This window comes from Bufo bufo, chromosome 1 (assembly GCF_905171765.1).
Source record: "Bufo bufo chromosome 1, aBufBuf1.1, whole genome shotgun sequence".
NCBI classification, from domain to species: domain Eukaryota; kingdom Metazoa; phylum Chordata; class Amphibia; order Anura; family Bufonidae; genus Bufo; species Bufo bufo.
Window position 1 is genome coordinate 295,471,484 of NC_053389.1, and position 27,598 is coordinate 295,499,081.

General features: G+C 40.7%; 1 protein-coding gene across 1 annotated transcript in view; it reads right to left on the reverse strand.

The window, feature by feature from the left end:
- LOC121008297 (E3 ubiquitin-protein ligase RNF213-like) overlaps positions 1 to 27,598 on the reverse strand; it is a 253,825-nt gene that overhangs the window by 105,749 nt on the left and 120,478 nt on the right. The window contains exons 19-28 of the mRNA XM_040440749.1: positions 18,981 to 22,538; positions 17,740 to 17,876; positions 16,439 to 16,534; positions 15,507 to 15,625; positions 13,777 to 13,884; positions 6,626 to 6,813; positions 4,430 to 4,568; positions 3,277 to 3,412; positions 1,949 to 2,131; positions 1,081 to 1,220 (exon numbers count right to left, since the gene is read on the reverse strand). Coding sequence (XP_040296683.1) covers positions 1,081 to 1,220; positions 1,949 to 2,131; positions 3,277 to 3,412; positions 4,430 to 4,568; positions 6,626 to 6,813; positions 13,777 to 13,884; positions 15,507 to 15,625; positions 16,439 to 16,534; positions 17,740 to 17,876; positions 18,981 to 22,538 — 4,804 coding nt within the window. The remainder of the gene's footprint in view (positions 1 to 1,080; positions 1,221 to 1,948; positions 2,132 to 3,276; positions 3,413 to 4,429; positions 4,569 to 6,625; positions 6,814 to 13,776; positions 13,885 to 15,506; positions 15,626 to 16,438; positions 16,535 to 17,739; positions 17,877 to 18,980; positions 22,539 to 27,598) is intronic.

Consider the following 27,598-nt stretch of genomic DNA (forward strand, 5'->3'; position numbering starts at 1 on the left):
TTAGCTACATATTACTATTGTTGTGTTGAATAACGCAAGACAAAAAACATTCATTTATAATTAACCTATCAGCCAATACTTGGGCACAAAAATACTGTACCAGAAAGAAAAAAGGGATAAAATGAGTTAACCACTTAATTGTTGGTGCTTCGCATATAAGGAAGAGTGCATGGTATTTAGTATGTCACAGTAACAACTAACTGATTTGATATATATATATATATATAAAATTGATGGTGTATTTTGTACACTCGTTGGTTTGTTACTTTGTAATGTCAGATTTTATTTGTACATGTAATCTACTTTCATACGCGCTAACGGTATCCGGCAGGCTGTTCGGGCAGCGGAACAGCATGTAAGAGTTCACTGTATCCATGGCACAGCTGGATAGGACCTAGCACTGGAGGACCCCATTGACTGTAATGAGACCCAGCGGGGATGTGGCCGGATTCTCCCTGCAATATAGTTAATGGGCTCCAGCGGTGAACGGCAGTATCCAGCTAGGCCGTATGCGGTGAACTCCAGCAAACTGTTCCTCTGCTGGAACAGCCTGCCTGCTATCTTAGCACAGATGTGAAACTAGCCTAACCGTCTGGATTGTAAAGAAATGTGGCATATGTTGGAGCTATAGAAATAACATTTATTATTATTAATCAATATATTTTATTTAATTGCTGAGTGACTGCAGATATTCCTTTACCACAGAGAAAAGCTTTCCAATCTTGAAAGAAAGGAAGACAAGAGGAATTTGTGAGGCAAAACACAGGAGAGAAATGTTCCATATACCAGACATGTTTGACATGGACATCTGTGTGTGAAAGGGAAAATCTGTCTGTTTAAAGTTTGGGCAAGTTCTGATTAACTGTAAATTTGCAGCACTACCAGTTCTCATTCTGTGACTCCAATGGTTCCCTATCAGAAAAAATGATGCACGCAAGCTTCCAACCATTGCAAAAATCTGATACAGATACTTTTGCCTTTTTCCCCATTAGGAGACACTGGAGTCATTTGTGCAAACAGTTTCCACCGAAAATCACAGAAATTGAACAACTATATTCACACATGCAGGGGAAATGTTACCTTCTATGCAATGAATGTGCTGAGCCTGAGTCCAAATCTCTTCTAGATAATCTTTAATCCGCCAGCTGAAAGGCAAGAAATTTTCTCCAAAAGCAGCAATATTCATGGTGTTCTTCACCAGAATTGTTCCAGTCTGTGAGCTGTATAGGAAAGAAGAGGTTTACTTACAGACATAAAATGACATATTAACAACACACGGTATATACATACAATGACATATTAACAACACACGGTATATACACACAATGACATATTAACATACAGTACTGTATATACACACAATGACATATTAACATACAGTATATACACACAACATTAACATACAGTATATACACACAATGACATTAACATACAGTACTGTATATACACACAATGACATATTAACATACAGTATATACACACAACATTAACATACAGTATATACACACAATGACATTAACATACAGTACAGTATATACACACAATGACAAACATACAGTACGGTATATACATGTAATGACATATTAATAACATACAGTTATAGAAGGGGGTCTCACACTCAAGACCCTCTTTGTAAATCATTCCATACAGCCTCTGACAAATGGCTGCTACCACTCTGGAAGGCTTGAGCAGTCCATGTATGGCCGCCATCTAATACTACCTTCCCCCATATCATCCTCCAGTCCTTTGACGGGAGTCTTAAGGCAGCTTTCAGATTAAAATGGTTGTCTGTGATGAGATGACCCCTTGACATGAATGAATATAACACTGTATTCTCTTTTCACCATAAGTTAGGAATGGAATGTTAGAGATGCACAATCTATGATGAATGCATGCAGCTGAACCAGGAAACTGAATAAAACAATGCATTTCTTAAACCAAAGAATACCTGAAGTAGCTGGGAACAGATAGAAGTTTTTCATCCGAATAAATGAACATCCATAGGGATTTTACAAAGTCCTCCACATGGTCGTTCACAAGAATTTCCAGGTTGCCATTGCAGTCAATGATGGATAAAATTTGGGATAAAAAGGGTGTCACAGCTTTTTGAACACGTTTCCAAAGGGTTTGCCTGCATATAAAGTTGTTTTATTAGTACTATTAACTATTACGGTTAGACAGACAACTACTCCATTAGAAACACATGGTCCTCAAAAATGTGCCATTATTCAGCAGGCCTCACGCTTTCCCAAAAAGGGGGAAGGGCAAGGGAGGGGAGTGACGAGAGCCCTGTCAATAATCTCAGTTGGATGGGGAGAAGCATGAGGGAAGCTGCCCAGAAAATACTTGTCCCCAAGTCTGACACTTGTAGTGTTATTTTCACTTGTAAAACATATTTATTTTATGCACTTATATAGCGCTACTATATTCTGCAGCGCTTTACAGACATTAGCATCCAACTGTCCCCAACAGGGCTCACAGTCTAAGGCCCCTATCAGTATGTCTTTGGAGTGTGGGAGGAAACCGGAGTCCCCAGAGGAAACCCGCGCAAACACGGGGAGAACATACAAACTCCATGCAGATGTTGCCCTTGGTCAGATTCGAACCTAGGACCCCAGTGCTGTAAGGCATATATAAATGTTATTAAATACAATTAAAACAACCCAAAGAATCAATGTGAACCATTATGTCTGCTGAAAAGCACAGGGAAACACATTTAGTGGACATAATAGGGCAGTTGCATCTATGTAATGGCAAATTTATGAAGCCCTTGAGCCAATTTTTTAGCCATGTGTGCCTGGTGGATGAACTCCCACATAATTCCTTAGGAGGGAGAAAAGAAGGTCTGTACATATAAAAATGTTTTTTTTTTAGTAAACTGGGAGAGTGTCAGGGCCCCCTCAGAGCTTTTGCTCGTGGTGACACTATATGTATCTGGAATCATTTATTGCAGGTAATTGTGGGTGGACTTGTTTTATGACTGCAGTATGGTATGTTGGTTTTAACTAGTTATTTATGAAATTATATTTATTTTATTATATTTATTCTGGTTTTTAATTATTCATTATTTAACCCTAAATAAACATTGTGGCCAATTGTATCCACACATAGAAGTGTCTGTGTCTTTATTTATTGTTTCTCTTTTATAGTATTCTTGTTAAGTAATGGGAGTTGTGCTGCCATGAAAATAAATCTATATCAAGGTTCCCTGTAAAGTGTGTATGCAATGGTTATATTAAATGCACAAACAAACAAGCAGCCATTTGTCTTTCTAACCTGAAAGTTCCTGCTTCCTGCAGTGCATCTAGATTTGCAGCTTCTCGTACAACCCAATCTTCAGCATGATACAAATCTACTTCCTGAGTCTTCAACATGTTATGTAGACGGTGTTTTAGATATTTCAAGAAGGAATCTACAAAAATGAAGACAATATAAAAAGTTAAAGAGGTTGTCTAGGGTTTTTAATTGATGGCTCAGGATCCTCAGGATCGGCCATCACATCGCACCCACACTAATTATCTGGTCTGTGTAGCTCTGTCAATGCTGGAGCTACACAGCACCAGCAACACATTGTAGTGGCGGGAGCAGTCCTGTAGTAGTGAGCTCCTGCTGCTACAATGTCAATGGTGCTGTGTAGCTCCACCGCTGACTTCCGACAACGGAGCTACACAGGCCAGTTGATTGGCAGTGGTGTTGGACCCCCTGCGATCAGCGAGCAATGGCCTATACTGAGCCAACATCCACTTCCTCGTCCTGTCACGTCATGTCTATCAGTCACATCGCCTTGCTCCGTCCCATACAAGTTGGACTGGACTGCAATACTAAGCATAGTTGCTATCCCAAGGATAAGTCATGATTATCTAAGTTATTGAAAACCCCTTTAAGAATGAAACAAATATTTTTTTAAGGAAACAATACCACATTATGCATCTTCCTCTGTATCATGCTTCACTACTATCGGTACACCTACTGACTAGACATCCCTAGATTTTATTGAGCTTCATAAGAAGTTAGATCTCTCCATCTGAAACCATTCGTTCAACTCTCTGAAACAACCCATCCGAAAGTAATCTATGTTTCTTACACCTCTCCTTACTATTCTCCAATCCCATTGGTGTCACCCACTTTTGGACTGCACTAGGATGGAATGCTATAGATGCGACATATTGCTGCTATAGTAAGACAGGTTAGCAGCTAGATAAGTTATTTGAAAGAGTTAAAGTCAACCTAATTCAAGCTAAGGAGGGTGCCCCTCACTCATGTGAGCACTTGGACCTCTTTTGGGATAGATTTTCTTCTGTGTCAACATTCTGACATGGAAAGGGATGTGGGGCTGGTGCATTTCTCCTTGATACATGCAAAATATCAGTAATAGAAAGTAACGTGCCACTGATTTCTTCAATGGCTCAGTGAGCTTGAATAATCATACCTTTCATTTCATTCTCTGTACTCAACAGGTTTATCAGGATTTCAATCCTTCTGGTGCTACGACTGTCAATATTCTCATCTCTTAACAAGCCTATAGCATTCTGGACACAACTTCTAATTAGAATGGTGGTATCCAATATCTGCAAATATGTGGAAAAGTTTAACAAAGTAAAAGTTCTATTAGCTGAAATTACGATATTCATGAATACAAGTGACTAAGAATATTTATTATGTTCTTAACTAATGACACGTTGCCATTGACAAATCTTAAAGGGGTATTCTGGTTGTTACAAGTTATCCCTCATCCACAGTATAGGGGATAACTATTAGATAGGTTGGGGGCCTACCGCTGGGACCTCCACTGATCACCGTAACGGGAAACTTGCACCCCTCCTAGCCCCCCAAATGAAGACACCATCAAGTTAGGCATGTGAACTGCCACTCCATTCATCTCTATGCGAGTTCAGAGAGCAGCAGTACACATGCTCGACTTGTTGCTCCGTTCCTTTCAAGAGGCTCTTAGTGGCATGGGGTCCCCATTCTCATGATCAGTGAGGGTTCAGCGGTAGGACTCCCAATGATCTAATAGTTATCCCCATATCCTGTGCATAGGGAATAACTTAACAGCAGGAATACCCCTTTAAAGGGTAATTGTCATGTTTTCATAAAAAAATCATTTTTAGCATATGGTATGTTACTGCTGCAGCAGCATTATGCATAAAGCAATCTTTAGTTTCTTCACATACCACACTTTTTCTTGAGTTTTTCCCTTAGTTACGGCTGTTTAAACATTTACAATATGAGGATCTTCTCAAGATGGCTCCTCTGCCAGTTCTCTAAAGCCAAAACTGCTTTCCCTCACTTCCCATACACACTTGCTGTAGCCAGCAGCTCCCTGCCAGCCAATCAGATTGGATTACTGAGAGACACGCCTCCTCATTCTGAAGCCTAATGCAGGCATGCAGTGTGAAGGACCGCCCCTCCGTCTTCCTGTCTTCTTAGCCAGAGACAGACAAGTCATAGCAACAGTTTTTTTAAGGGAGCAGTGGAAAGGGACAGAGGACAATCACTGACAGACTAAAACTCAGGTATACATGCCTAGCTCTAATAAACTAGCAAATAAAAAAAAAGACAGTTATCCTTTAACTAACTTTCCAAACATACATCATTCATTGTCCATGTTACATTCCTATTGTTCTTTATTGTTCTTAGGAGTTTTAAACAGCCAGTCATTTCTTAAAGGGAACCTACCATCGATTTCATGCCCAAACCAAGGGCAAGATGAAAACTCGACATTTTGCAAAGTCTAGGCACAGGAAGAGGAATCCAATGTGTGGCTTTTTCTTGCCCTGTTTGACTGGATAGATGGGTCTCTCCCTTTTTAAGTATAGCATATACTAAACTTTATAGTAAGCAATCTGTCAATTCAGCTAAGCAGGGTGAGGAGAAGCGGACAATAGCCCTGATTTACTAATGAGTAAGGGCCAAAAATATGTCTAAAAATGTTCACAAATTTGCACAATTTGGCTCCTCTAGGGTTTCTACAAGGACTCAACAAGGGGTGGGGTTTAGTGTAAAACAGGTGGAGCTTTGTAGGAAAGGGGTGTGACCTATATGGAATTTTCAGCACAATTCTGGTATACAAATCTGCCTCAAAGTAAGCCAAACAATAATTGGTAAAGAGGCAGTGAAAAGTGTCTATCGCTGAACCACATTTATCATGCAGCCTAAACCCCTGTGATAAATCTGGTTCAGATCTACACAGCCTGTCTAAGTTTACACCATCTGAAATGGATGAAATAGATGATGGGTTCTCACTGATTCTAAATAGCATTTTACTGAAACAGTCATAGATGCTTAGAAAATACTTCCAGCAGAAGTAGTTGGAAACTTATCTGGAGTTAAACATGTCTGGGATAAATATATATGTCAGAAGTAGTGTTGAGCGAACTTGTGTTTTAAGTTCTGCGTCCAAAGTTCGGGTTATCGAAGAATCCCGTTATGGATTCCAAATTGTGTTATGGTCCGTGGTAGCGGAATCCATAACGGGATTCTTCGATAACCCGAATTTTGGACGCAGAACTTAAAACACAAGTTCGCTTAACACTAGTCATAAGATAAAAATGTAAAGAAAGCAATGGCAGACTAAATGGTCTTTTCTGAGAGAAATAAAAGAGATAAAAAAAAGTATTCATACATTCTCAAAAGAGACTGGTTGCATGTCTGTCTCCTTACTGACATCTTGATCTATCTCCATTAAGCTGGCCTCCTCATAATGATTGCTTGCATTCACTTCATTGCCATGGGATGCACAGTCTTCCACTTCCATTGCTGTTTCTTTGGCCAGTTTTTGAGTCTCATTGTTTATTACTTTTGTTTCAGGATCTGAAAACGCCAGACATCAGGATTCAGGTTTATATAGTTAGTAGTTGGATTCAAATAAGAAGAATATTTAGACAGCTCTCTAAACGGAGAATGTTTAGCCTTCATGCAGATTAAAGCATGTAAGTTTCTGGTCTGACCTATGGACAGCACATCACTTCTGCAGCCCAGGAAGGTGGAGGTGTTGTGGATGGGGCCAGAACTATCTGCTCCCTGGCACATGCGCAGATGAGGTGGATTCAGGAGTATGCGCACAAGAGAGATGAATAGTAATGTTGAGCGAACTTGTGTTTTAAGTTTGGCGTCTAAAGTTTGTGTTATCGAAGAATCGCGTTATGGATTCCATTACCACGGACCATAATGGAATTTAGAATCCATAACGCGATTCTTCTATAACCCGAACTTTAGACGCCGAACTTAAAACACAAGTTCGCTCAACTCTAAGGAATAGTTCTGAACCCATCCACAGCACCTCCCTCGTTTGGGTGGCGGAAGTGACGTGCCTGCTCATAGACCATATCTGTTATACATATCTGATCAGCCAACAATCGAGCATCTTAGGGTATTTTTATACTCTCTGATGCAGGCTATGCACACCTGTGGGGGCATTTATTTTTTTTACCATCGCATTCTATGTACAGTATCTTGGGCTAAAAAATTTTTTTCCTTTACAACCTTCAGCTTTTACTCTCTGTGCAGACTGTTATTTCTGCTTTTCACTGATATTCCTCAGAGAGCTGTCAACAGCTGAATCTGTAGCCCTAATCTTTATTTTCTGAACTGCTCCAAAACAGTTATTTAACCACCTCAGCCCCCAGTGCTTAAACACCCTGAAAGACCAGGCCACTTTTTACACTTCTGACCTACACTACTTTCACCATTTATTGCTCGGTCATGCAACTTACCACCCAAATGAATTTTACCTCCTTTTCTTCTCACTAATAGAGCTTTCATTTGGTGGTATTTCATTGCTGCTGACATTTTTGCTTTTTTTGTTATTAATCGAAATTTAACGATTTTTTTGCAAAAAAATGACATTTTTCACTTTCAGTTGTAAAATTTTGCAAAAAAAACGACATCCATATATAAATTTTGCTCTAAATTTATTGTTCTACATGTCTTTGATAAAAAAAAAATGTTTGGGTAAAAAAAAAAATGGTTTGGGTAAAAGTTATAGCGTTTACAAACTATGGTACAAAAATGTGAATTTCCGCTTTTTGAAGCAGCTCTGACTTTCTGAGCACCTGTCATGTTTCCTGAGGTTCTACAATGCCCAGACAGTACAAACACCCCACAAATGACCCCATTTCGGAAAGTACACACCCTAAGGTATTCGCTGATGGGCATAGTGAGTTCATAGAACTTTTTATTTTTTGTCACAAGTTAGCGGAAAATGATGATTTATTTTTTTTTCTTTTCTTACAAAGTCTCATATTTCACTATGTTGTGACAAAAAATAAAAACTTCTATGAACTCACTATGCCCATCACGAAATACCTTGGGGTCTCTTCTTTCCAAAATGGGGTCACTTGTGGGGTGGTTATACTGCCCTGGCATTCTAGGGGCCCAAATGTGTGGTAAGGAGATTGAAATCAAATTCTGTAAAAAATGACCTGTGAAATCCGAAAGGTGCTCTTTGGAATATGGGCCCCTTTGCCCACCTAGGCTGCAAAAAAGTGTCACACATCTGGTATCTCCGTACTCAGAAGAAGGTGGGGAATGTGTTTTGGGGTGTCATTTTATATATACCCATGCTGGGTGAGAGAAATATATTGGTCAAATGCCAACTTTGTATAAAAAAATGGGAAAAGTTGTCTTTTGCCAAGATATTTCTCTCACCCAGCATGGGTATATGTAAAATGACACCCCAAAACACATTCCCCAACTTCTCCTGAGTACGGAGATACCAGATGTGTGACACTTTTTTGCAGCCTAGGTGGGCAAAGGGGCCCATATTCCAAAGAGTACCTTTCGGATTTCACAGGTCATTTTTTACAGAATTTGATTTCAAACTCCTTACCACACATTTGGGCCCCTAGAATGCCAGGGCAGTATAACTACCCCACAAGTGACCCCATTTTGGAAAGAAGACACCCCAAGGTATTCCGTGAGGGGCATGGCAATTTCCTAGAATTTTTTATTTTTTGTCACAAGTTAGTGGAAAATGATGATTTTATTTTTTTTTTCATACAAAGTCTCATATTCCACTAACTTGTGACAAAAAATAAAAACTTCCATGAACTCACTATGCCCATCAGCGAATACCTTGGGGTCTCTTCTTTCCAAAATGGGGTCACTTGTGGGGTAGTTATACTGCCCTGGCATTCTAGGGGCCCAAATGTGTGGTAAGGAGTTTGAAATCAAATTCTGTAAAAAATGACCTGTGAAATCCAAAAGGTGCTCTTTGGAATATGGGCCCCTTTGCCCACCTAGGCTGCAAAAAAGTGTCACACATCTGGTATCTCTGTATTCAGGAGAAGTTGAGGAATGTGTTTTGGGGTGTCTTTTTACATATACCCATGCTGGGTGAGATAAATATCTTGGTCAAATGCCAACTTTGTATAAAAAAAATGGGAAAAGTTGTCTTTTGCCAAGATATTTCTCTCACCCAGCAGGGGTATATGTAAAATGACACCCCAAAACACATTCCCCAACTTCTCCTGAGTACGGAGATACCAGATGTGTGACACTTTTTTGCAGCCTAGGTGGGCAAAGGGGCCCATATTCCAAAGAGCACCTTTTGGATTTCACAGGTCATTTTTTACAGAATTTGATTTCAAACTCCTTACCACACATTTGGGCCCCTAGAATGCCAGGGCAGTAGAACTACCCCACAAGTGACCCCATTTTGGAAAGAAGAGACCCCAAGGTATTCGCTGATGGGCATAGTGAGTTCATGGAAGTTTTTATTTTTTGTCACAAGTTAGTGGAATATGAGACTTTGTATGAAAAAAAAAAAAATCAGCATTTTCCACTAACTTGTGACAAAAAATAAAAAATTCTAGGAACTCGCCATGCCCCTCACGGAATACCTTGGGGTGTCTTCTTTCCAAAATGGGGTCACTTGTGGGGTAGTTATACTGCCCTGGCATTTTCCAGGGGCCCTAATGTGTGGTAAGTAGGTAAATGACCTGTGAAATCCTAAAGGTGCTCTTTGGAATATGGGCCCCTTTGCCCACCTAGGCTGCAAAAAAGTGTCACACATGTGGTATCGCCGTATTCAGGAGAAGTTGGGGAATGTGTTTTGGGGTGTCATTTTACATATACCCTTGCTGGGTGAGAGAAATATCTTGACAAAAGACAACTTTTCCCATTTTTTTTTACAAAGTTGGCATTTGACCAAGATATTTCTCTCACCCAGCATGGGTATATGTAAAATGACACCCCAAAACACATTCCTCAACTTCTCCTGAGTACGGAGATACCAGATGTGTGACACTTTTTTGCAGCCTAGATGCGCAAAGGTGCCCAAATTCCTTTTAGGAGGGCATTTTTAGACATTTGGATACCAGACTTCTTCTCACGCTTTGGGGCCCCTAGAATGCCAGGGCAGTATAAATACCCCACATGTGACCCCATTTTGGAAAGAAGACACCCCAAGGTATTCAATGAGGGGCATGGCGAGTTCATAGAAATTTTTTTTTTTTGGCACAAGTTAGCGGAAATTGATATTTTTAATTTTTTTCGCACAAAGTCTCCCGTTCCGCTAACTTGGGACAAAAATTTCAATCTTTCATGGACTCAATATGCCCCTCACGGAATACCTGGGGGTGTCTTCTTTCCGAAATGGGGTCACATGTGGGGTATTTATACTGCCCTGGCATTCTAGGGGCCCTAAAGCGTGAGAAGAAGTCTGGAATATAAATGTCTAAAAAATTTTACGCATTTGGATTCCGTGAGGGGTATGGTGAGTTCATGTGAGATTTTATTTTTTGACACAAGTTAGTGGAATATGAGACTTTGTAAGAAAAAAAAAAAAATAATTCCGCTAACTTGGGCCAAAAAAATGTCTGGAGCCTTACAGAGGGGTGATCAATGACAGGGGGGGGGTGATCAATGACAGGGGGGGGTGATCAATGACAGGGGGGGTGATCAATGACAGGGGGGGTGATCAATGACAGGAGGGTGATCCGAGAGTCTATATGGGGTGATCACCTTAGTCATTGATCACGCCCGTGTAAGGCTTCATTCAGACGTCCGTATGCGTTTTGCGGATCCGATCCATCTATCAGTGGATCCGTAAAAATCATGCGGACGTCTGAATGGAGCTTTACAGGGGGGTAATCAATGACAGGGGGGGTAATCAATGACAGGGGGGTGATCAGGGAGTCTATATGGGGTGATCACCACAGTCATTGATCACGCCCCTGTAAGGCTTCATTCAGACGTCTGGATGCGTTTTGCGGATCCGATCCATCTATCAGTGCATCCGTAAAAATCATGCAGACATCTGAATGGAGCTTTACAGGGGGTTGATCAATGACAGGGGTGTAATCAATGACAGGGGGGTGATCAGGGAGTCTATATGGGGTGATCCCCACAGTCATTGATCATGCCCCTGTAAGGCTTCATTCAGACGTCCGGATGCGTTTTGCGGATCCGATCCATCTATCAGTGCATCCGTAAAAATCATGCAGACATCTGAATGGAGCTTTACAGGGGGTTGATCAATGACAGGGGTGTAATCAATGACAGGGGGGTGATCAGGGAGTCTATATGGGGTGATCCCCACAGTCATTGATCATGCCCCTGTAAGGCTTCATTCAGACGTCCGGATGCGTTTTGCGGATCCGATCCATCTATCAGTGCATCCGTAAAAATCATGCGGACATCTGAATGGAGCTTTACAGGGGGGTGATCAGGGAGTCTATATGGGGTGATCACCACAGTCATTGATCATGCCCCTGTAAGGCTTCATTCAGACGTCCGGATGCGTTTTGCGGATCCGATCCATCTATCAGTGGATCCGTAAAAATCATGCGGACGTCTGAATGGAGCTTTACAGGGGGTTGATCAATGACAGGGGGGTAATCAATGACAGGGGGGTGATCAGGGAGTCTATATGGGGTGATCACCACAGTCATTGATCACGCCCCTGTAAGGCTTCATTCAGACGTCCGGATGCGTTTTGCGGATCCGATCCATCTATCAGTGGATCCGTAAAAATCATGCGGACGTCTGAATGGAGCTTTACAGGGGGGTGATCAATGACAGGGGGGTGATCAATGACAGGGGGGAAATCAATGACAGGGGGGAAATCAATGACAGGGGGGTGATCAGGGAGTCTATATGGGGTGATCAGGGGCTAATAAGGGGTTAATAAGTGACGGGGGGGGGTGTAGTGTAGTGTAGTGGTGCTTGGTACTACTTTACTGAGCTACCTGTGTCCTCTGGTGGTCGATCCAAACAAAGGGGACCACCAGAGGACCAGGTAGCAGGTATATTAGACGCTGTTATCAAAACAGCGTCTAATATACCTGTTAGGGGTTAAAAAAAACACATCTCCAGCCTGCCAGCGAACGATCGCCGCTGGCAGGCTGGAGATCAACTCTCTTACCTTCCGTTCCTGTGAGCGCGCGCGCCTGTGTGCGCGCGTTCACAGGAAATCTCGCGTCTCGCGAGATGATGCGTATATGCGTCCAGGCGGAATGAATCAACCACCTCCAGGACGCGTCTGTGCGTACAGCGGTCCGGAGGTGGTTAAAGGGGTAGGCCCATCTTGGACATTGATGGCACATCACAAGGATATTCCATAATAAGTGCAGGTCTCACCTCGAGAACCCCTCCTATCTCCAGGAGATGGCTTCCGAAGTGAATGAAGAGCAGCTGCACATGCACGGCCAACCCTTCATTCACTGCTATGGGAGTTCCACAAATAGTTGAGCTCCAGTTATTTTTCACATTCCCACAGCAGTGCATGGAGAGGCGACTGTACTTGTGCGACGTGCTCATCATTCACCACTTAGGGAGTTCCAAAAACAGCCAAGAGCTCTCATACTGCTATTTTTGAAACTCCCATAGCAATGAAAGTGCGGCGCGCTCTCGTTCGGGTGGACTTCTTGCTTATATGGGTGTTTATGAGTTGTCAGCAGTGAAGAGATAAGAGCCACACATCAAACTGGCAGAGCAGCTCTCTCGTGGATTTCACTGAAAAGCAGAAGGAACAGTCTACAGAGCAGTGAAAGCTGAAAGAAAAAGGGTTGAACACTTTTAATAAAGGCCATTAGGAAAAATGATTTTGGCCCAAGATAAATAGAATACCGCAGAAGATTTCCTTGTCAAATTACGCAGAACTTGGTGGAACCAGACCACCCCGAATTGTAAGGAGAAATCATGAAGAAGGTGTGAACAACTTTACATATAAGCTGTATCAAAGCACCTGTATGGGCAGCTGCAGCTACTTAGGGCTCATGCACACAGCCGTAGCTATTTTTGCGGCCTGCAAAACACAGATACTGGCCTTGTGCGTTCTGCACTTTGCGGGCCATAATAGAACAGAATGTGGACAAGAATAAGACATGTTCTATATTTTTGCGGATGCCATGGAACGGACATACAGCACGCAGTGTGCATTAAAGTGAATGAGACCGCATCCAACCCACAATAAATGCGGATTGGATGTGGACATAAAATATGTTTGTGTGCACGAGCCCTTACTGACATAGCAAATGATCATCAGGAGTTTCTGAAATGGGCACTGTGCAATCAGCTGACAGCTCTGGTGGCTTCAGTTTTAAAAAACAGTCATCTTGATAAATTAATCCCTTGAAGTGCTCTAATTTTTGTAATTAAGATCATGCTAAAATTTTGCCTCTGAGAGGCTGCAAAAAGAAACAGGTCAGCCAAAAAGTAGGCGTCAGATTTTTCCAAGGGAAGAGTAAAGGTAGAGCACACCATTAGTTATTGACTTAGAATTTTTTTTTAATGTTTGAAAAGTTGACATCTTGTCAAAGTAGTCAGGCTTACCTGCAGTATAGAACAACTGACTAATGGTGAACTTCAGAAGTGCTGTTACATCGGTCACCATATCTTTAGATTTCCTCAAATCATCAATGTGCACAGATTGCCACAAACCTAACAGAAAAAGATAAGGACATCTGCTTTAAGGTATCTATGAGCCGACTGCACACAGTGTAATATACAAGTCATGTTTCATAAAAGAAACATCGTACCAAACCAATTAAAAAAATAATAATTATAAAACAACATTTAATCTGCAAGCACCCTATAAGGCAGGGCTCGATAAATGTACTAATAAATTATTTTTCCTGGGAAGTAAAGAATGAAGGATTCTATAATAAGTCAGCAAGTAGATTCTTGAAAAACATGATTATAGGCTACAGAAGGTGTATTGGAGGTTTATTGTATTACCAGTTGGGGGTGTATTAATTTCACAGTAATTAACACTGACAATATAAAGCTGTGTTAAAGGGAACCTGTCATCACCTTTATGTTGCCCATACTAACGGCAGAATAAAGTAGAGACAGGTGAGTTGATTTCAGCGGTCTGTCATTAAAAAGGTAAAAGTAAGTGGTTGCCGAGAACCAACATCACAATCATTGCAGACTGGGCCTGGAAAAGAGTCCCGGCCACCTGAGAAGAGTCCTGGGTATTCATGAATTCCTGCTCTCCCACCCACCTGCTGATGACTGACAGTCTTCTACCTAGTTTTCTCCCTTTCTCTCTAGGAGAGAACTGCCAATCATCAGCAGATGGGTGAGAGTGCAGGAGATTATGAATAACCAGGACTCTTCTCAGGTAGATTTGACTCTTTTCAAGGCCTACGCTGCAATGATTATGATGCTGGTTCTCGGCAACCACTTACTTTTAGCTCATGAGTGACACACCGCTGAAATCAGCATTTCTGTCACTATTTTATGCTGCCCTCAGTGCGGTCAGCATAAAGTTGATGACAGGTTCCCTTTAATAAGTTGTGGACAATTTGTAGTGCGTTTTTACTGCAGTGGCTGTTTTACTGCAGTCTCAAAAAATGCAGCAAAAAAAAAAAAAAAAAGAAAAAAAAAAAAGGGTGCCACCAGGAGTAATACCTGCCTTAGAATTTGTAGGGACACACCCTTATTACAAGGGGAATGGCAACCATTTATTTATATGTGATGTTGTTAAAATATTTGCCCCATTCCAAAAAAATATATTTTATTCCATATGCAAATTAATAGGCTGAGCCCTTGGGTGCACCTCAGCTCCTCCAGTCTCCAGAGTTTGCCACTCCCCCACTTTTTGGTTGACATAATTGTCCTTTTTCCTGGCCCTGTAATTCCTTGCATGCACCACAGATTCTTCAGTTGGTACATGTAGCATGGAAAGCTAAAGGAGATGTACTGTGCATGTGCCAGTAGAAGTATCTGCAGCACATGCATGGGGTTACAGGGCCAAGCAAGAGGGCAATGATGATGCCAGGAATTGTCGGTCAAGGGGAGGGAGGAGTGGAAAATGTTGGAAAGTAGGAGCCGTGGTGCACTGGAAAGGCTAGGGCCAGCCCCTTGGTGCACTGAAGCTCTAATTTGCATATTAAATAAACGTTATCTTTTCAAGAGCGGCAATACAGGTATCAGTTTTATCAGGTAGATCGACTCCCTGGTTTAACAAGGTTGATCCTGCTGACAGATGATCTCTAAACATAGTACATTTTAGGAAGTCCCTGTAGTTTGTGAGAAAACATTTAAATATGTCTTACCTCCACGAAAGCCCACATATGATGTTCCACCTTTGATTCTCGGGAGCTTAGTTATAAAGTAGACAAAGACACATTTTGTGCTGAGATTTAACTTGTTTATTTCATTCACAGCAGAGTACCTAAGGATAAGGAATCAAACAGAACAAATCAAACAATCTGACATTATGTATTTCTTTCTTAGGGCATGTTCACCTCTATGTTGGAGGCTCTGTTCGGGGGCTCCATCACAAATTTTGTTAAAAATATCGGAGAAAGAAGTCCTTTAGGCAGGACTTTTTTCTTCCCTAAAAAAGCACCCTTCTGAATGGAAATTGAACAGATCCCATTATAGTCAATGGAAACTGTTTGGCTCCATTCCTGTTAGTTATGTGCCAAATCTTGCTCTTCCATTATTTTTGTTGCTGAGCAGAAACAGCCTTAAAGGGGTTTGTCACTGTCTGGCTAATTTTGACCAATGTATATGTAAGAGGACTATAGGACACTTACTAATATAGCCTTTGTTCATATTCTTTGCCATTTGCTATATTTCATAAGCCATGCCACAGGCAAATCTTCTGTGCTATCCAGAAAGAGTTTGTCCATAAGATGGCTGCTGATGGAGGGTCATGTGACCAGACACATCATTTAGCCGTCTCCATTCTAACACACTGCACCTGCACAAATTCCCTACAGTTCAAGTGCAAATGGCAGTGTATTTAAATAGAGAAGACATCCCATTGAAGTGGTTTGCGTGGTGACATGCCCGTCCATCAGCAGCCATTTTACGGGCAGGACCTCTGTGTGGACAGCACAAGAGACTTGGCAAACAATGGGCCCTATACCTTATGAAATATAGAAAATGGTGCAGAATTTCAACAAAGGCTATATTAGTAAGTGCCATATAATCATCTCACAAACACATTGGTGAACAGTAACACATTATATAAACTTACTTTGCTGATGCAACAAGATTTGCTCCTCGAGACCCTTCTTCAAAATCAGTCTGTATAATTAGTATCAGATTGCCAGAGGCAGATTCTAGAAAATGCCTAAGTGGGAAAAAAACAAACGGTAAGAAAGCTACCAAAATCACAAAGAATTAACTCTGATTCTAAATGCCCGCTGCTTGGTGTTGATATCATATTAAAGCCCAAAATCTTCATATGATACCAGTTTTCAAACTCATTAATCCAGGGTTGATATTTGGGCAAAGTGAAGTTGGGAAGCTGAATGAAACGTTTTACACACTCTCTGTGTGTCCGTAGGGCTACTTATATCATTGTAAGCAGTTTGCAAAAGAAAAATAATAATTTAGGCACAATCCCACTGCTGACATTGTAGTACTAGTTTTGTGAATTTCACTACCATACGTGCACATGAATTTGAAATTTTCAAATACCGTACAAGGATTTAAAACATTAAGAAAATAAAAAATATAAACTATATAGAAAAAAGTATTGGGACCAATGTCTTAATCACTGAATTCAGGTGTTTCATTCAGTCCCATTGCCACAGGTGTATAAAATCCAGCACCTATCCATGCAGTCTGCCTTTACAAACATATGTGAAAGAATGGCTTGTTCTAAAGTCCTCAGTGAGTACTGTAATAGGATGTCACTGTTGTAACAAGTCAGTTTGAGAAACCTCGTTACTCCTAGATATTTCACCATCAACTGTGAGTAGTATTATTGAAAAGTGGATGCACAGCAACTCAGCCACAATGAGCAGGGTCGCTGAGTGATGAGGTATAGGTAACTATCGATGAAGAAATATAATAGCCAGGAGCCTTTAATTCCATTACAACATGGTGAACTATGGATTTAGAATGGGATGTCGTAAAGGATCTGGTAGGTGTAATGTGTAGAGTAGGTGTCCTAATACTTTTGTTCATAGAGTGTATTTAGACCTAATGTAACTGAATATATATAGCACTGAAACAAATTAGCACCGCAGAATATGTTGGCGCTATATAAATAAAGATTATTATAGTTTAAGGGTAGTAAGCCACACAAACATATCTGACACAGAGATTGGACCATCTCAATTGTTTGCACGCTTGTATAGTTTTCATTAATATCACTTATTAAGAGAAACCACACCAATATACTGAAATACAATAGATTTCAAGAGGCAACTCCAGATTCTGACAAAAGAGTCTTAAGTGAAGTGAACTAAAACTGCATCATCTCCGAGTCAGAAATGCTGTGTCCTTAATAACACATACGGCCGATCATCTAGATATGTCACAACTTACCGAATTTTCTTCAAAAATGAGAATTCTGTGTCAAATTGTTGAAGGGACAAAATTTCAATTTTGCTGATATTGTTTTGTAATTCAACTTCTAAAATCTTTTTGTCCGCAGAAGTAAGAAGGCGTGAAAATGTTGTGATCTAAACATGAAGTTTAAATTGAATCATACTTTAATATTGTTAAAATGTCAGGGCCAGAGTTGTATAAAGGAAAAATATAAATCTATTATAAAGGAACGGTTACATCTAGCAGTCATTTTTACTTCTAAAAAGAAGTGAACAAGAATTCTAAAACTAGCAAAATTCCAAGCCATGTTTTTGCCAAGCTGCTGTAATACCTTGGATAAAGTGTGGGTGTCATGTGTGGAATTACCCTAAAACACTTGCAATTCATCCCGTAAGTGATCTATAAAACGTTTAACTGCTTAATTCTAATGAAATTATCCAGGTAGTGATGTACGGGCATTTCGAGATCATGATATATGCATGTTGGACATGACATGCGTCATGCAATGCTGGCACGGATGATGTTATATGCAGTATACATTGTGCTATACATGAATCCATTCTAGACTGGTCAATTTAGGCCGCTTTCACGCAGTCAGTGTTTGCTCAGTGATTTACATTAGTGATTTTGAGCCAAAACGAGGAGTGTGTCAAAAACACAGAACATGTGTAAATCTTTCCATTATACCTTATCTTTATGTAGTAGCCATTCCTGGTTTTGGCTCATAATCACAGATTCAACACTGACCAAACACAGACTATGTGAAAGTGGCCTTACCCTGAGAGATCCAGTTTGGAGATGAAAAGTATGGCTGGAAAAATAAATTTTGCGGGTTCTAAATCCAGTGCTGACTGCCCCTTTATTTCTACTGCACATCACATTTTATTAGTTATAACTGACATATGGAGTTACTTATACATGTCAATTAGTTGTCATATGAAATGGCTTGTTGATACCATTCTGTTTCTTGCTGTAGGACTCCACCCTTATATTAATACACATTGTAATTAATACAGGCACATATATGATACTATGGCGTCTTAGAATTTATTTTGGTTAATAGGTTGCTTCTGTAATATAAAGGCTTGGGCGTACACACCTATTTTCTATGCTACTCAAGGCTTACAGTATATCTTCTGCTATTTTGTGTCTAACATTTGCTTAAATATAATATAGCAAGTAGATAGTACTAGTGAAGACAGAACAGTAAATCAATAAAGAAAATATAATTGTATTACCTCAGTGAAAATGGTGCTGTTGTGAAATGCAGATGTTATATGTGAATGGAGGAAGTCTACCAAGGAGCCATGATGTTGTATTTTGAAGTACTCATCAATTAATTCTTGGCGGTCTAACCTGATGACAGAATCTGGTGTAGCACATTTAAGCAGAACATTTTGTGCAGCCTTATACTTCTCCTTTTTAATATCTTCGGTATCATGTTGTGCTTGATTCATATTCTCTGATACTTGAAGAACAACTGAAGCACATGTGTCTGAGTGGTAGCCAATAAAAACATCAGAAGGACTGTATTCATGATCTTTTACCATGAGGTGGTTTACTTTTGGACTGGTGAAACTTTGTACCCAAGCCTCAAGCTGTTCAACAAGAATTTTGTCTTCTTTTTTCAAAAATGTGCTAATATCCAAATAATGTTTTTCTAATCTGTTGATCAGTGGGATTGGGAAGTCTTTGTATACAATATCTTTTTCTTCAATGACTATCAGTCTGAATTTTGGGTGAACCCTGCACTTTACACGATGGGTACCAAGGCCCAAGTCTACATACTTTTGGCCAGCTAGGTAAACATAATATTGATTTAATGCATCATAGAGGCTTTCATACAAGTTTTGGAGATTAAGGAGAATGACCATCTGGCCAGTTTCCATACAGATCTTAACACGGTTGATATTTCTGCAAATCTGAGTGTATTCTTGGTCCTTTGGGAAGCTGGATCCAAATATGATTTCAGGTTGCTGGTTCTCCTTAATAAATGCTTGTTGAAGTATCTGAAGTGCTGCATAGTTTTTGGTCAATATTAAAAGGTAACGAGATTCACAGTCCTCACTGTCACTTTTAATATTTTCCATCACCAGATCTATCGTATTATAAGCCTCGCCTAGATTTTTATTTTCGTCTCCCAAAAAAATGTCCAATGCATTTAAATCATCTTTCCCACTGAAATTCCGGAGGACTGCGCGAGCAATTTCACGCTCTGTCAAGACTGACTGTTTGGTAAAAGCAAACACCATTTTTATCAGACTGTAAAAGTCACGTAAACCGAAGAATTCTTTTTTCTGTTCTTTTTGAGTCTCACAAACTTGCTGATAAGCATCTGCAAAGTATTGGAAATAGTTTGTGACTTTTGTAAGAATGAGGTTATCAGATGAGCAGATTCCCTCAGCACTTTCAATAAGTTCTTGCTTATCAGGATCACCCCGAGATACAAATATTCCTCTATTCATTTTTGCAGGATCTAAGGCCCAGTTAGAGATTCCAATAAATCCAACCTTTTTGTGTGGCAATGGCTCATCATCAATGCAACCATCCTCCAGCAAAGGATGAAGTGTCTTTAAAGGCATTTTGGTAGAGTCTTCAGCAAGACCGATTTCATCAAGAACCACCACAGACACATACTCTTTTAAATTTTTCCCTTCCTGGAAGCGAGCACAATGCTTAAATGTGCTAATTATACCTTCTGGAGTTGAGTGAGGGCTACACTGAAAAGATACCAAGTGAATCTGTTTAAGGTCTTTATACAGTTCAGTATGAGCTGCCTGACCTTGCATGGCATCTGCAACAATAGTCTTTGCTAGTGACTTTGAGCTTCCTGGTTTTCCAACAAGAAATAAAGGGATTTTAAGTTCAATACAGATGACCATCATAAATAAGTTTTCCTTCAAGGCCAGGTTTCTTGCAATGGTGTTTCTTAAGTGTACCCCTGATAAAAAGAGATCTTGAATGATACTTATTTCATCCAAAATAGCAGATTGGTCTCTGTATGGCGAATGGAAATGTCCACATATGGCCTCTCTGTATGATTCCTTAGTTTCTAAAGAGGCATGGTAGCATACACCAACAGCTAGCACAAGAGACCAAGCTACTTTATCTTTTTGATAAGAGACATTTCTTTTATTCTTTAACATGTTTTTCTGATTCTTTAGCAGCTTTGCATGATGTTTATAGAACCACTTGAAGACCTCTACACAACGTTCAACATCTCTTAGGCTGACAAAGCTGCATTCATCATTTTTTAACCTCATGTAACTTTGAGAAGCTGAGAGCACATTAGTTAATAACTGTACATTACTAGTAGACAACTCAATCTCTTTTGCTAATCTCTGAATGATTTGTTGTATGTATTTCTTCTCGGTTTCATTATTTAGTTGTCCAAAGTCCCATACCAGTGGCATCATGCTAGGAGGCAAAGCATGTACGCGGTAAACAAGCTGTCTTAATGGGATGGACCCTAGTCTGTCCTTGGTCTCATCCGCGGTTACCCTGTAACCCAGACCAGCAGACTCTAAGCGTTTAATCATTTCATCAGTGTGCTTTCTATATGGGTTGCAGGCTGCAATAATGTGTAACCCAGAATTCTCTTCTAATGGTTCTCCTTCTACGGTGTGATCACACAGAGCTTCTTTGATACTACTTATGGCCTCAGTTGTATTTGCTTCATCAAAGAACAACACAGTATCACATCCATTGTCTCTGTTAAACTTTGCAATTTCCTGTGCCTCAATTATTTTCTGGGAAATCATCTCAGCCGTGGTACCTCCATGAACTTTCACAAGCTTCATATTTTCTGTATCAACAAATCCCTTGCACAAATGACATAAGAACTTTATTAGTCGTGTTTTTCCACAACCAGTTTCTCCCATGATGACAACCGGAATTTCACATCGGAATCTCATTTTAATGGCCAGAATCTTGAGAATATTGTCCATAGTGAGCTCATATGTTTCATCTGGATCAAATGGCCATTGGATTCCTAGGACCATACATAATCTGCTTATTTTCTCATGCCTGGGTAGATTGTCAAAGTCAATATTGAATGGCACTCTTTGAAGCACCAGTCCGTTATAAAGCTGCATGGTCATAACATTTTGTTTAATTACAGTATTATCTCTGGGATTGATAGCATCTACACCTCCTGTATTATTTGGCTTTAAGTGGAATCCAATAAATGTCATGGACACATGATCATTATTAAAGAAGATATAGGGATGTGGTTCAGACTCCCACTTTTTACGCAACAAAAAAGGAGCCAGGTCCTTTTCCTCACGTCCATGAAAGTTAATGATTTGCCTTCCTGGACTTTGATCTGCAATATCCAAAGATGGTGTAGCAAAGTCTTTTGCCATGATTATCATAAAATCAACCACAAAACGCTTAAATCCTGGCAATAAATCTCCAACATGTTCAACTTTACAAAAAACTGAAGATTCACAATCTTTAAGTTGGAGATTTAAAAACCAGGAAAAGTTTCTGAGTTCAGACCAAGAAGGATCAATAATTCCGCAATGCAAAAGGAATATCTGCAGACACTCTGCTGGATCCCCTTCTACACTGTCATGTTTGTATGTAAATGTGTCTAGATTCTGTCCTTTGTCAAAACGTATTAAATACTGGTATGGTCTCTGGAAACATTCACTTTGGAATTCCGCAACATCCATTCCTGGATCCCCACAGTCATCTGCCACATCTTCTGTGCATTTTCTTAGGACTTCTTTCGGTGAACAGCATGATATTTTGGGAAAGAAGTCAATAAAATTGTGCTGTAGCGCTTGAGGAACCTGCATACAAAAAACAAATATATTTATGTTAGTGAACTGCAAAATCAGAACTTCTCTATTGCTTTAAAAACCAATGAAATCTGACATTTATGTTTAATGCATGAAAACAGAAGGTTGCAGAAAGTTTTTAAAAAGACATACAAATACACACAGCTAAATAATAAATCTTAATTTTATGATCTGGATAAAATCATTTACCATCTTTAAAAAGTGAATTTGTAGTTCAGTTTTAAAGTTTTTAACTTTGTAAGTAGGTTCGCATGCATTGGGGAAGCAAAGATCTACGCCATGCCTAGATGCAACTAGATTCAACTTAGGGAAGAGGCGCCAGCCTAAACCATCCCTACTTAAAGTTATTCCCATCTGCACATTTATGGTATATTCACATTATATGTCCTAAATGTCCTAGAGGTGCAGATCCCACTCTTTTCTCGTGACCCCAGTTTCACGGCTGCTGTGTATGGAGTGGTGACATCACATTTCTCCACTCATTTCTTTAAAAATTCTGAAAATAGTATGCTGAGTCACCATGTCATGAGCAACAGCCGCAATCGGAAATATCACATGACTGTTGTGGACACTTATTGACCAGCAGCAATGATGTTTCTGTAGACAGTACATAACACTTCTGGTTCACAGAGGAATCGGGATGCTCTAACCAGATGAGTCTTTTTTTTTTTTCTATAAAACTGTATGGAAGAAAACAGAATAATTTTTGTATTTTATTGAGAAAATCATTTGTAGATATGACACAATCAATGCAACTAGGGTCAGAACATGACCAACAGAGTAACAAGGTATTCCAAATCACATTTTAAACTAGCCACACCCCAACCAACAGCTATTTTTTCCAACCCCATAATTACAATTGCATGCTTGGCCAAATAGGGAGATGGAAAGAGTCCACAGACAGATACCTCTGGTGGTTTAGACCAGACATGTTAAAATCCAACATGCCTGACTCTTCTTTCCTCAAAGGAAGGAGTCGGGACAGTCCCATACACATTAAATGGTCAGTCTCGCCCCTGCTATAATCACAAAAATACACCATATACTATGATGACCTTCATTAGGGGAACACAAATGATAACTTTGTGTACAGATGCTGCCACAAGGAACCAGACACTGGTCAGAAAAGTATTAGCTCCTCCTACCATGCTATAACCCTCCTGCAGACAATGAGTTAACCAATTTGTAAAATTTGTATGTAATGCGGTGGGTGTGATTAGACAGAGGTCAGGACAGGTGGCACAGCTTCCATACAGTTATCAGGCAGAGGTCAGAACATACAATAGCAGCACAACTTCACAGGAACTAGACAAGCTAGGAATCTTATTGCTAAGGCCCCTTCCCATAGTGGAATATGCCATATTAACCCCCAGGCAACACTGTCATATGCTGGGGACAGATTAGCCCATTTGTATGCTGGCCCTTTTAAAGCTTTGAAGAGTGTATGCTATGGGAGTGTGCAGAAACAAAAGCAGCAGGAAGGAGGTGGGGTCAGATGCATAGATCACAGTGCAGCAGAAGGGGTGAGTACGTTGGCGATCATGACCACTGGGAAAGGAGAGATGCGGGCGGACATGGACCACCAACATTACGGTATCCCCTCTATTATGCCTATTTTTTGATCTCGACCAGTGATGGGCAAACTGCTCTCCAGCTGTTGTAAAACTACAAATTCCATCATGCCCTGCTGTAGGCTGACAGCTGTAGGCCGACTGAGCATACTGGGAGTTGTAGTTTTACAACAGCTGGAGAGCCACAGTTTGCCCATCCCTGGTCTAGACTGTAGATGGAATCTTCTGAGAAAGGCTGGCACATTTATGTTCTCAGCAAGCTCCAAGATCTTCCCTCAGGACCAAATCCTTTCCAATCCTCCAAATATGTTTTCTTTCCAACCTTCTTTACATCAAAGATGCTCTCCACTTGGAAATCTTCTTTTGGGCCAACTGGCATGGAAGCAGAGACTGGAGACATAGAACAGCAGTTGAGCACTAGTATTTTGAGATGTGAAACATGGATCAAAATTGGTATACAGGAGAAGGTGGAAAGCTTAACTTTTGGCATACAGGGTTGCTCTGCTTCAAAACCTCAAAAGGACCAAAGAATCAAGGTAAGTAAAAGTGCAGGAGGGTACTCTCAAATAGATGTTTTTAGAGAACAGTCAAACTTTGTCTACTGAGGAGAAATGTGGTGGTAACCTGGGTCTCCGGTAAGTAAATCTCTTCAGAAGAGCAGTTGCCTGAAACAGGGAAGATTGAGTCTCCTGTCAGATCTAAAGAAAGTCATTGAATCAGCAGCTGGCACCTGAGAGGTAACAGAAAAAGTACATGAAATCTGCAAATGTCCATAGACAATGTAGAAAGGCAAACTGCTAGTAGACTCGCTTAAGTGCTTGTTATAAGAGAATTCAGCACAGGAAAGTAAGGGCACCCAGTCATCATGGTGAAAGATGAAATGGCGCAGATAATTTTTCTGAATTTGGTTAATACGATTGGACTGAGAGAGTTATGATAAAGAGAAATCCAACTTGAAAAACTACAGAAAGGAGTTAGGAGTTAGGAATGCAGAGATGGTGGCAGTCACAGCTTTAACAAATAGGGTTGATCTGTCTCAACACTTCAAATGGACCCAAACAAACAAGGAGCAAATTTGTAGAAGAGTACCCTAAAGCAAATGTTCTTACAGGATAACCAGACTGTCTCCAGGACAGAAAAGTGGAGGCACTGTGTATTTCTTGTACGTGGATTTCATTATAAGAACAAAATTCTTTGTCCAGTTTTAGTTCCCACCAAACCCGAAGAGAATACTTGAGGGTAGTATCAGCAGCAGTTACCTCACCAGAAACAAAAATGTGAAAAGATGGTATAGTAATAATTATAGGAGAACTCGGCCCATGGAAACAAGGACACCCAATTATCTTGTTTAGAAGAAATTAAGCAATGAAGATAGTTCTTCAAAATCTAATTAATTTGTTCAACCTGTCTATTAGACTGAGGGTGGTAGGCAGAGGAAAAGTCCAGATTAATGTCAAGTAATTGAAAGAGAGTCCTTTAGAATCTTGACCTAGAATGAACACCTCTGTTCAACACAATATGTTCAGTCAGTCCATGCAAATGAAACATGTGCATCATGAACAAGTTAGCCAGTTGAACTGCAGAATGTAGACAAGACAAGTGGTCAAGATGAGCCATGTTTGAAAAACAATCCACCATAACCTGTACACCCAGAAGATGGCGGGAGGTGCGTGATGAAATCTATCCCAACATATTGCCACAGAGCATCACATGTAGGCAACGGGAGGAGCAAACCCACAGGGAATTTATTCTGAGCCCAAGTGGCGACATAACTTTGATTCATCCTGGGAGACTGTTGGATAACAGTAATATTGAGAAATGAGATTACCGTATTTATCGGCGTATAACACGCACTGGCGTATAACACGCACCCTTCATTTTAAGGGAAATTTCAGGAAAAAAAATTAAATTTCAAATTGTACTGCTATGGGGTGGGGGGATCTGTGGATGGAACTGTTATGGGGGGGATCTGTGGATGACACTGCTATATGTCATCCACAGATCCCCCTCATAACAGTGTCCATTTCAAATTGTACTGCTATGGGGTGGGGGGATCTGTGGATGGAACTGTTATGGGGGGGATCTGTGGATGACACTGCTATATGTCATCCACAGATCCCCCTCATAACAGTGTCCATTTCAAATTGTACTGCTATGGGGTGGGGGGATCTGTGGATGGAACTGTTATGGGGGGGATCTGTGGATGACACTGCTATATGTCATCCACAGATCCCCCTCATAACAGTGTCCCCCAATACACCTGGCCCCGCCGCTCACCGAAGTATTTATAAACGTGAATCCTTATCCTGTTATTAAGCTGCCCTCTCCCATGTTTCCATGTCCCCCCTGTATCCCCACAGCACTTACGATTCACACGCTTCCATAGCAGGCAGAGCGGACGGCAGCAGTAACGTCACTCACTGACGTTGCGCGTCTGCTCCGCCTGCTTCATTCATAAAGGGGGCGGAGCAGACGCTCAACGTCAGTGAGTGACGTTACTGCTGCCGTCCACTCTGCCTGCTATTGAAGCTTAAGTAAGTGCTATGGGGATACAGGGGGGACATGGGAACATGGGAGAGGGCAGCTTAATAACAGGATAAGGATTCACGTTTATAAATACTTTGGTGAGCGGCGGGGCCCGGTGTAAGAGTACAGTGACTGCACCGGGCCACGCCCCTAGTTACGGACTCCAGCCCCTCCTCTCTCCCGGATCATACAGCGCAATGAATATCGGCGTATAACACGCATACATGATTTGCCCCCTATTTTCAGGGGGGAAAAGTGCGTGTTATACCCTGATAAATACGGTAAGTGTCTTGCGGAAACCAGGGTGACCTTCCAGTTTAGATTTATGCCCCCAGGCAAGAATCCAACTCCTCTTGACAACCAGAACACACGTCTTACTGGAAAGAATGTCCTTGACTCGTACTGGAGCGACAGTGACAATACGGGCAGGGTCAACGCTGTGACAAGGTTAATTTTCCTGATCAGTACGGTACAGGAGAGAACATCCACCCTGCCTTGATGTTCTTCTCTGCTGGCCCAAAGTGCAGGAGGAAATCAAAGTGAGCGAAAAACAGACCATCGGGTTTGGTGTGAATTCGGCAGACTGGAGAGAAGTCAAGTTCTTATGATCAGTGTAAATGATGACTGGGTGGCAGATGCCCTCTCTGCAAGATAGAAAGACTTAGAAAAAAAAGCCACAGGAGACCATCTTGTCAGTGGAACCTTTAAAGGGAAACTGTCATGTGGATATTTGATTATAATCTAACTAATTATATACAATCATTAACTACTAAAAAGTACCTTAGATGTATTCACTTACTGGTGTGACAGATGGTTACCTCATAATATACACACAAAGATGCCACATGCCACATGCTAATGAGCTGATTTGAGTCCAGCGTGATGTCAGTGATTCCAGTGTTTTTTTAATTCAGAGCTATAGCCACTCCCCTGCTCACCTGCTGCTGATTCATA